Source organism: Nomascus leucogenys, chromosome 22a, assembly GCF_006542625.1.
Source record: "Nomascus leucogenys isolate Asia chromosome 22a, Asia_NLE_v1, whole genome shotgun sequence".
NCBI lineage: Eukaryota > Metazoa > Chordata > Mammalia > Primates > Hylobatidae > Nomascus > Nomascus leucogenys.
The window spans coordinates 24,510,995-24,521,552 of record NC_044402.1 but is presented as its reverse complement, the minus strand read 5'-3'; the positions used below and the strand labels follow the sequence as shown (position 1 = coordinate 24,521,552).

The following is a 10,558-nucleotide window of genomic DNA, read 5'->3' as shown; positions in this document are numbered from 1 at the left end:
TAAAAATACCATTTTGATATGCTAAGAGCCCACCAATACACTAATTATTATAAACAGAGTCAACACAATTAATGCGCTAATTAGCATCATGCATTAGCTGATTCGAAGTAAAACACCACATCTTGGCACACTGGGAAAAGACAATGATAGAGAAGAGTATAGGATTAAGAAGGCTATTATTTATCATGGGGTAAGTATTTGAACAGCTTGTAGGATATACTCTAAGGATGACTTTTCCCTCTGCCTATTGAAAGCTTGAGTATTTTCTCACAGGTTACTACTTAAAAACAGCTGTCCTGATTTCTGCTACAAAAGGATTTCCATAGAGCAATCCAGCTTCTCTTTAAACTAACATGAGAGGTAGGCAGGGGGTCCCTTTAATTTTCTGAATTACCAATGCTGTGGGAGGAAAACATGGTTCCCCACAGCAGTGTTCCCATGAGAGTCTCACAACATAATCAGGGGCCAGCCCAAGTTACCCCTAAAGGGACTGTGAGAGCACAGGCTGAAATTCCATCTTGGAGCTGCAATGTACCCTAAAACTCCCCAGAGAGCCAAGTTCAGCAGCAATAGCAAATTCTCTTGCCACGACATCACACTCCTCTCTCTGGCATAGATCACGTCTTTCTAAACTTGGTGTAGAGGGTGCCTCTTTCTAGGAGTCACCCAACATTCGGGCTTTCATTCCTTCCTCCAGCAAGTCTTTACTGAATGGCCGCTATGTGCCAAGAGTGAGTCCAACAGAAAAGGGCGTACATACACACACATACTGTACACATAATACTGAGTTTGTCAACTGAATATTTTCCTCAGCTCATTTCTCACTACCTTCATTTTCCTGACTGCATTGGTCTTCCCTAACTGTGAACTATTCACAATCTTAAATCAGGGCAGGGCTTCTTAACTCCATGTATAGAAAAGCTGACATCTCTTTTCTCAGAAGAACTTCATTTCTTCCAACAGGTTCTCAGAGAGGAATAAGACCCCAAGCAGTGAAAAGCTGTTGAACACATAGAGATGTAGCCATGTCTATCTTATTTTTAAAGGAAATACCAGTTCTTTTCTCATAAGCCCTTTCCAGTATAGATATTTAGAAACCCTGACTTTCAAAAAGTATTTCCTTTCATCTCTTACTACAAGCCTTTTGAATCTCTTTTAAGCTACTTTATGTTCATCTTCTCCTTGCAAGGGATAGTTTTTATCACTCCCCTCTAAAATAATCATTTTCTAGACTGGGTTAACCAGATAGCCTACCAAGATTTGTGACTGGTTTCAAATGTGGATTTCAGAAGAATCAAGTTAAGTTATGGTCAAGGAATCAGTTTAACTAGACTGATAATCCCAGGAAATGTCATGTGATAAATGAGGTTGATGAAAGCACTTTCTTCCTGGATATCAAGCCTTCTGTATATGTATTTTCCCTCCCCACTCCCTTGACTTCAGATGGAAGGCAAGAGCAGCAAGCTGAAGCAAGATTGAAAAGCTAAATGAGGCAGCCCTCAAATCTGCTGACGGCAGAGTGATGGTTTCACTTTTAAGCATCTAATTATCTCTAAGAGGTAAAGTACCCAAACAGCCGTGCTGGTTTTAGAGAACACAGTCTCCTGAAGTGTCAGTTCATCTCCGTTCAGCTTGGCCAGGGCTCCTCTGCATCCTCCTCCTCGCCTCCGGGACTCTGGCTGGCTTTTCCAGTCTGAAGTCTTCTGCAGAGTTTCTGGTAAACTGCAATGCTTATCAACTAGGCTCCTTATCCTCAGGAGTATATTAAATATCAGATGAAAACACTGCAGAATTGGACAAGCAATAATTTAGTTTTACAATAATTTCTAATGATTAGAAAGAACAAGCTGAATTTCACTTGCAGCAGTTAGAGATGAAGAGGAAAAACTGAGATGAGTTCACCGGCTCTTACTTGAGTTTCAACAGCCTGGGAACAGAATGTGATCTGTAAGCTGCATTGTCCAGAGAATACAAAAAGAGATGCAAGCCAGTCGGCCCTTGTACTGAACTTAGTTGTCTTTTTGCAAAATCATGCTGTTCAATATCTTCTCTGCAGTTGTCTTTTTCCAAGGTGGATTTTGCCCACTCCAGGTGTCACTGACCAAAGGAATTCCCTGGACATAGTGGGTTGAAGGAGAGTCCAACAATGATCAAGTGGGGACTGTGATTGAAGCCACTGGGAAGGCACAGATTGGCTGTTTTAGCATCTTAGCCAGGTCTCTGAATGCATTTGAGATTTATTGACTCCCCCTGTGTCACACTTAACAATTCCCTGAGTACTGGGTGTTCAGCCACTACCAGAAGAGGCCAAGTTTGGCCTATACCCTTGAGGTGTTTGTAAACCAGATGCCTCAAAAATCACTACCTCAACAAGAACAGTTGGTCAAATGCCACCACACCATAAGCCAAGTCTCCTATTGTTTCACTCTTCATTATTTTTTCTTTAAAGCAATTGTCTGTGTCACCCTAAGAGTTTAACACTGCCCACTTCAGTGTCTTGATGAACAAGTATGTTGATTTATTTTCTACTCATTCACACATTCATCCAACAAATAGTTATAGAGATGGTGAACTTGGCACTGGGTAGACATAGAACTTTCATTCTGGTTGGGGAGACAAACAATAAAGTAAACAAGTAAATAAACAAGGTAACAATTATGGATTGTGATAATGCTGTGAAAGAAATAAAGAGTGTATGGAGGCAAAATGCTAATGGCTACTTTAGATTAGCTAGTTCTCAATCTCTATTTAAGAAGAAAATTGGGCTGGCACGGTGGCTCATGCCTGTAATCCCAGCACTTTGGGAGGCCAAGTTGGGCAGATCAGTTGAGGTCAGGAGCTCGAAATCAGCCTGGCCAACATGGTGAAACCCTGTCTCTACTAAAAATACAAAAATTAGCCAGGCATGATGGCAATCGCCTATAGTCCCAGTTACTCAGGAGGCCGAGGCAGGAGAATCGCTTGAACCCAGGAGGTTGCAGTGAGCAGAGATCGTGCCACTGCATTCCAGACCGGGCGACAGAGTGAGACTCCATCTCAAAAAAAAAAAAAAAAAAAGAAGAAGAAGAAAATTGAAAAACCCAAAAATATATACCTATTTATGACATGTCATTTATTTTGTGGAGTCTCAGCACTTAATCATCATTTAGTGATTCCCTCATCCTGCCCAGAAAGGAGAGATTTCTTCAGCACTGGTGATTGGTAAAACTCTTCTTCCTCCCACGGCTCCAATGAAGACTCATGCCTGGGTCCATTTAACCAGGAGAGAAGTTTCTCTGTGAGGGCTCTGGAGAAGAAATCCTTCTGACTGAAGGCTTAATATTATTATTAACCATTACCCTTAAAAATGTTCCACCACGAAGAGCACACCCCATAAGTAGAATAATGGAAGCATTAGCCATATCTAAGCAGACCTTCTAAGGGTCTCTGCTATGTTCTTTTGCATCAACAGGTGGCCACTCACTAATGTTTAAGTGGACTAGGTTATGTTGTGAGTTATTCTAAATGTGTAAATTGGGAGCATTTGTAACAAGGATATATATGTGCTATGCTTCTTTTTAGATAATTTTGTTGTGTAATAAAGTTATGGGGAAACAGCCAGTTTCAAAATCCTTGGAAGATTTTATCCATTTGGAGGGAATTTTATTTCAAAATCACTTTGTAACTTAAATTGCTCCAAAAACATTTTACCCTCTAATGCCCAGTGTGTTTTTAAAATGGAATGGCCAATGTGCCCATCAAACCTCTTCCATGGAAGGTTGATGAGATTACTCTGTAATCTCATCTGCCTAAACACTTCTCACACACACCATCGGGTGGTCAGATCAAAGACAGGCCACCCAATAAAATTTGAATTACAGATCAACAACAGATAACTTTTAATATAAATATTTTTTAAATTGCATGGGGAATATTTTTACCAAAAAATTATTCATTGTTTATCTGAAACTCAAATTTAACTGGCATCTTGTATTTTTATTTGCTAAATCTGACAACCTTATCCAAAGAAAAGATCTGAATCTCTGACAGTCCTCAGCATCACTCGCCACCCTCACCATCTTCATTCCATTCCTAATTTAAGCCTAGTCTTCAAAGTTAAATTGGGATATTAATTAATACTAACAAACAAAATTTGGTATTACAGAGGATTGGCATTAAAGAGAATTAAAAAATACAGTTGCCACTGGCCTGAAAAATAGGGAATTAAAGCAATTTTTAAGAAATTTAAGTATGCAAACTAGATCATAAACATGCTCATTTTCAAAAACTTCTGCCGTAATTAATGTGTAAAACTTTATACAGTTGAAACCTAGAATGTTTTAAGTGCTTAAGCCAGAAGAAGATAAAGTATCTTCTAAATTCTTGAAATCAGTCAATACTATGGTCACATTTTATTCTGATATCTGTACTAATTTGGTATGATTTCTTAAAATCACCTAATTCATTATGTACCCAATAGTCATTCAGCAGCAGGTTGTTCAGTTTCCATGTAGTTGAGCGGTTTTGAGTGAGTATTTTAATCCTGAGTTCTAGTTTGATTGCACTGTGGTCTGAGAGACAGTTTGTTATAATTTCTGTTCTTTTACATTTGCTGAGGAGAGCTTTACTTCCAACTATGTGGTCAATTTTGGAATAGGTGTGGTGTGGTGCTGAAAAAAATGTATATTCTGTTGATTTGGGGTGCAGAGTTCTGTAGATGTCTATTAGGTCCACTTTGTTTAGAGCTGAGTTCAATTCCTGGATATCCTTGTTAACTTTCTGTCTCGTTGATCTGTCTAATGTTGACAGTGGGGTGTTAAAATCTCCCATTATTATTGTGTGGGAGTTTAAGTCCCTTTGTAGGTCACTCAGGACTTGCTTTATGAATCTGGGTGCTCCTGTGTTGGCTGCATATATATTTAGGATAGTTAGCTCTTCTTGTTGAATTGATCCCTTTACCATTATGTAATGGCCTTCTTTGTCTCTTTTGATCTTTGTTGGTTTAAAGTCTATTTTATCAGAGACTAGGATTGCAACCCCTGCCTTTTTTTGTTTTCCATTTGCTTGATAGATCTTCCTCCATCCCTTTATTTTGAGTCTATGTGTGTCTCTGCACGTGAGATGGGTTTCCTGAATACAGCACACTGATGGGTCCTGACTCCTTATCCAGTTTGCCAGTCTGTGTCTTTTAATTGGAGCATTTAGCCCATTTACATTTAACGTTAATATTGTTATGTGTGAATCTGATCCTGTCATTATGATGTTAGTTGGTTATTTTGCTCATTAGTTGATGCAGTTTCCTCCTAGCAGAAATAAAGATGTTCTTTGAAACCAACGAGAACAAAGACACAACATACCAGAATCTCTGGGACACATTCAAAGCAGTGTGTAGAGGGAAATTTATAGCACTAAATGCCCACAAGAGAAAGCAGGAAAGATCCAAAATTGACACCCTAACATCACAATTAAAAGAACTGGAAAAGCAAGAGCAAACACATTCAAAAGCTAGAAGAAGGCTAGAAATAACTAAAATCAGAGCAGAAGTGAAGGAAATAGAGACACAAAAAACCCTTCAAAAAATTAATGAATCCAGGAGCTGGTTTTTTGAGAAGATCAACAAAATTGATAGACCGCTAGCAAGACTAATAAAGAAGAAAAGAGAGAACAATCAAATAGATGCAATAAAAAATGAAAAAGGGGATATCACCACTGATCCCACAGAAATACAATCTACCATCAGAGAATACTACAAACACCTCTATGCAAATAAACTAGAAAATCTAGAAGAGATGGATAAATTCCTCGACAAATACAGCCTCCCAAGACTAAATCAGGAAGAAGTCGAATCCCTGAATAGACCAATAACAGGTTCTGAAATTGTGGCAATAATCAATAGCTTACCAACCAAAAAGAGTCCAGGACCTGATGGATTCACAGCTGAATTCTACCAGAGGTACAAGGAGGAACTGGTACCATTCCTTCTGAAACTATTCCAATCGATAGAAAAAGAGGGAATCCTCCCTAACACATTTTATGAAGCCAGCATCGTCCTGATACCAAAGCCAGGCAGAGACACAACCAAAAAAGAGAATTTTAGACCAATATCCTTGATGAACATTGATGCAAAAATCCTCAATAAAATACTGGCAAACCGAATCCAGCAGCACATCAAAAAGCTTATCCACCATGATCAAGTGGGCTTCATCCCTGGGATGCAAGGCTGGTTCAACATACGCAAATCAATAAATGTAATCCAGCATATAAACAGAACCAAAGACAAAAACCACATGATTATCTCAATAGATGCAGAAAAGGCCTTTGATAAAATTCAACAACGCTTCATGCTAAAAACTCTCAATAAATTAGGTATTGATGGGACGTATCTCAAAATAATAAGAGCTATCTACGACAAACCCACAGCCAATATCATACTGAATGGGCAAAAACTGGAAGCATTCCCTCTGAAAACTGGCACAAGACAGGGATGCCCTCTCTCACCGCTCCTATTCAACATAGTGCTGGAAGTTCTGGCCAGAGCAATCAGGCAGGAGAAGGAAATAAAGGGTATTCAATTAGGAAAAGAGGAAGTCAAACTGTCCCTGTTTGCAGATGACATGACTGTATATCTAGAAAATCCCATTGTCTCAGCCCAAAATCTCCTTAAGCTGATTAGCAACTTCAGCAAAGTCTCAGGATACAAAATCAATGTACAAAAATCACAAGCATTCTTGTACACCAATCACAGACAAACAGAGAGCCAAATCGTGAGTGAACTCCCATTCACAATTGCTTCAAAGAGAATAAAATACCTAGGAATCCAACTTACAAGGGATGTGAAGGACCTCTTCAAGGAGAACTACAAACCACTGCTTAATGAAATAAAAGAGGATACAAACAAATGGAAGAACATTCCATGCTCATGGGTTGGAAGAATCAATATTGTGAAAATGGCCATACTGCCCAAAGTAGTTTATAGATTCAATGCCATCCCCATCAAGCTACCAATGACTTTCTTCACAGAATTGGAAGAAACTACTTTAAAGTTCATATGGAACCAAAAAAGAGCCTGCATCGCCAAGTCAATCCTAAGCCAAAAGAACAAAGCTGGAGGCATCACGCTACCTGACTTCAAACTATACTACAAGGCTACAGTAACCAAAACAGCATGGTACTGGTACCACAACAGAGATATAGATCAATGGAACAGAACAGAGCCCTCAGAAATGATGCCGCATATCTACAACTATCTGATCTTTGACAAACCTGACAAAAACAAGAAATGGGGAAAGGATTCCCTATTTAATAAATGGTGCTGGGAAAACTGGCTAGCCATATGTAGAAAGCTGAAACTGGATCCCTTCCTTACACCTTATACAAAAATTAATTCAAAATGGATTAAAGACTTAAATGTTAGACCTAAAACCATTAAAATCCTACAAGAAAACCTAGGCAATACCATTCAGGACATAGGCGTGGGCAAGGACTTCATGTCTAAAACACCAAAAGCAATGGCAACAAAAGCCAAAATTGACAAATGGGATCTAATTAAACTAAAGAGCTTCTGCACAGCAAAAGAAACTACCATCAGAGTGAACAGGCAACCTACAGAATGGGAGAAAATTTTTGCAACCTACTCATCTGACAAAGGGCTAATATCCAGAATCTACAGTGAACTCAAACAAATTTACAAGAAAAAAACAAAAAACCCCATCAAAAAGTGGGCAAAGGACATGAACAGACACTTCTCAAAAGAAGACATTTATGCAGCCAAAAAACACATGAAGAAATGCTCATCATCACCGGCCATCAGAGAAATGCAAATCAAAACCACAGTGAGATACCATCTCACACCAGTTAGAATGGCCATCATTAAAAAAACAGGAAACAACAGGTGCTGGAGAGGATGTGGAGAAATAGGAACACTTTTACACTGTTGGTGGGACTGTAAACTAGTTCAACCATTGTGGAAGTCAGTGTGGCGATTCCTCGGGGATCTAGAGCTAGAAATACCATTTGACCCAGCCATCCCATTACTGGGTATATACCCAAAGGACTATAAATCATGCTGCTATAAAGACACATGCACACGTATGTTTATTGCGGCACTATTCACAATAGCAAAGAGTTGGAACCAACCCAAATGTCCAACAACAATAGACTGGATTAAGAAAATGTGGCACATATACACCATGGAATACTATGCAGCCATAAAAAATGATGAGTTCGTGTCCTTTGTAGGGACATGGATGAAACTGGAAAACATCATTCTCAGTAAACTATCGCAAGGACAAAAAACCAAACACCGCATGTTCTCACTCATAGGTGGGAATTGAACAATGAGAACTCATGGACACAGGAAGGGGAACATCACACTCCGGGGACTGTTGTGGGGTGGGGGGAGGGGGAGGGACAGCATTAGGAGATACACCTAATGCTAAATAACGAGTTAATGGGTGCAGGAAATCAACATGGCACATGGATACATATGTAACAAACCTGCACATTGTGCACATGTACCCTAAAACCTAAAGTATAATAAAAAATAAAAAAAATCACCTAATTCTTTCTCTCTCTCTCTCTCTCTCTCTCTAGTTACCTAAACAAGAATAAATACCTGACAGTTATTGACAAAGATGCATTTGGAGGAGTATACAGTGGACCAAGCTTGCTGTGAGTAAGACATACAAAAAAATATTTTAGTCTTTTTTTTTTAATTTTTTTGGAACAGATGGAGACATTAAGGGGAGAACCTTATATTCAAGGGTAGAAAATGTTGCTGTCTTGGGTAAAGGCTTCTGCAAGTCCCTCTTTTCCTGGCTGTATAGGCTACCTCTTGGAAGACAGTCCTTGTCCTTTGAGACTCAGAAGGCCCCAAGCTCCAGTATGCCATCCTGATGCCTGCTAAGGCAGCCACCTTGGTGTACATGATCACAGAGGCTCTGTTCATGGAGCAGCTGCTGTTTGAAAAATTTTGAAATGCAAGGTCCACAACTAGATGGAAGGCATTCTAGTCTTTGCAGAGAAAATGTACCTGAATGTACATTGCACAATGCCTGGCACAAAGATGGAAGAATATAAATGATAGCTTGACTCATCTCTGGAAGAACTTACAATCATGGGGAAAGATGGAATAAAAACATTTTTTAAACAGCATGAAAACACACCTATTTGTGCATTTCGTTTGATTTACACCCCCACATCCAATCAGTGATCAGGTTCTATTGATTCTGCTTCCCTGAAGCCTCTGTATCATCACCACCTTCCTCATTCCCTTGGTTTTGCCTCAGTTTAGAATCTCATCATTGAACATCCACTCTAGTCCTTGCCAAAGTGGATCACAGGCTGGGCACAGTGGCTCACGCCTGTAATCCCAGCACTTTGGGAGGCCAAGGCGGGCGGATCACGAGGTCAGGAGATCGAGACCATCCTGGCTAACACGGTGAAACTCTGTCCCCACTAAAAATACAAAAAATTCGCTGGGTGTAGTGGCAGCCGCCTGTAGGCCCATCTACTTGGGAGGCTGAGGCCGGAGAATGGCATGAACCCAGGAGGAGGAGCTTGCAGTGAGCCCAGATCGCGCCACTGCACTCCAGCCTGGGCGACAGAGCGAGACTCCGTCTCAAACAATAAATAAATAAATAAATAAAAACAAAACAAAATAAAAAAACAAAGTGGAACACAGCACCCTAGAGATACACAAGATAATCTGTTAGGGGCGAGAGGAAATATTAGAGGTTCTATTTATACTTATTTTTAAATAAGAACAAATTAAGTTTTATTAATCTTTTATTTATAGATAGCCACTGTCCCTCAGGTGTCAGGTAGGGGTGGATCCCCCCTACAGAAGGGTGAGTGATCCACAGTCCTGAGCACTGGATACCTTCACTCTTTCACCTTTGACAATTTTATTTCACTTTCAGATTGAATGCACCCAGTGCATTTAAGGTCCTGTTCTCTTAACACACAGGCTCCATCCATATAAGAGGTCAGAGTGATCTCGAAAATCTGCTGTGCCACGTGGGGGTTCGCTGTTAATTCATGGCAAAGTACTGAAAATTATTATGCATTCTTCTTTTTACAAGAAGACAAGTGGGGAAAAAATGTATTAACCTTTTCTGTGATAAAGTCCCTGTCAGTAATTTTTAACCTGGAAGATATTTTTCAATAACACTTTTATATCTGCTTCTTCGAGATTAAGGTACTGTTTCACCAAGTAATAAGAAAAGTCATTGCTTCTTGAAAGAAATGTATGCTTTAGAGAAAGGCTTTAGAAACAGGTATTTGGGAACATTCACATATGTGATTTTCCTGATTAAAAATTGTCAATGCCGTAAAAATTCTGTTTGGTTCAAATCAGAGATAGAATTTTAACCTGTTTTTAAATCTTTCAAATTAAGTTTGTTATGAACTAAATTGTATCTGTCTTCCTAAATTCAAATGCTGAAGCCTTAACCTCTAGCATCTTAGTATGTGACTGTATTTGAAGATAGGGTCTGTAAAGAGGTAATTAAATTAAAATGAGCCTGTTAGGTGAGCCTTAATCCAATCTGACAGGTGGCCTCATAAGACAAGGAGATTG

General features: G+C 39.4%; 1 protein-coding gene across 3 annotated transcripts in view; it reads left to right on the top strand.

Annotated features, from left to right (window-relative positions):
• TSHR (thyroid stimulating hormone receptor) overlaps window positions 1-10,558 on the top strand; it is a 172,256-nt gene that overhangs the window by 132,168 nt on the left and 29,530 nt on the right. The window contains exons 8-9 of one of the 3 annotated variants that reach the window (XM_003260831.3): window positions 8,572-8,649; window positions 8,805-9,140. In XM_003260831.3, the coding sequence (XP_003260879.1) occupies window positions 8,572-8,649; window positions 8,805-8,874 (148 nt within the window). In that variant the 3' untranslated portion in view covers window positions 8,875-9,140. Of the gene's footprint in view, window positions 1-8,571; window positions 8,650-8,741; window positions 9,141-10,558 lie in introns of those variants that run through there. The other 2 variants (XM_030802755.1, XM_030802754.1) reach the window with 2 other exon arrangements.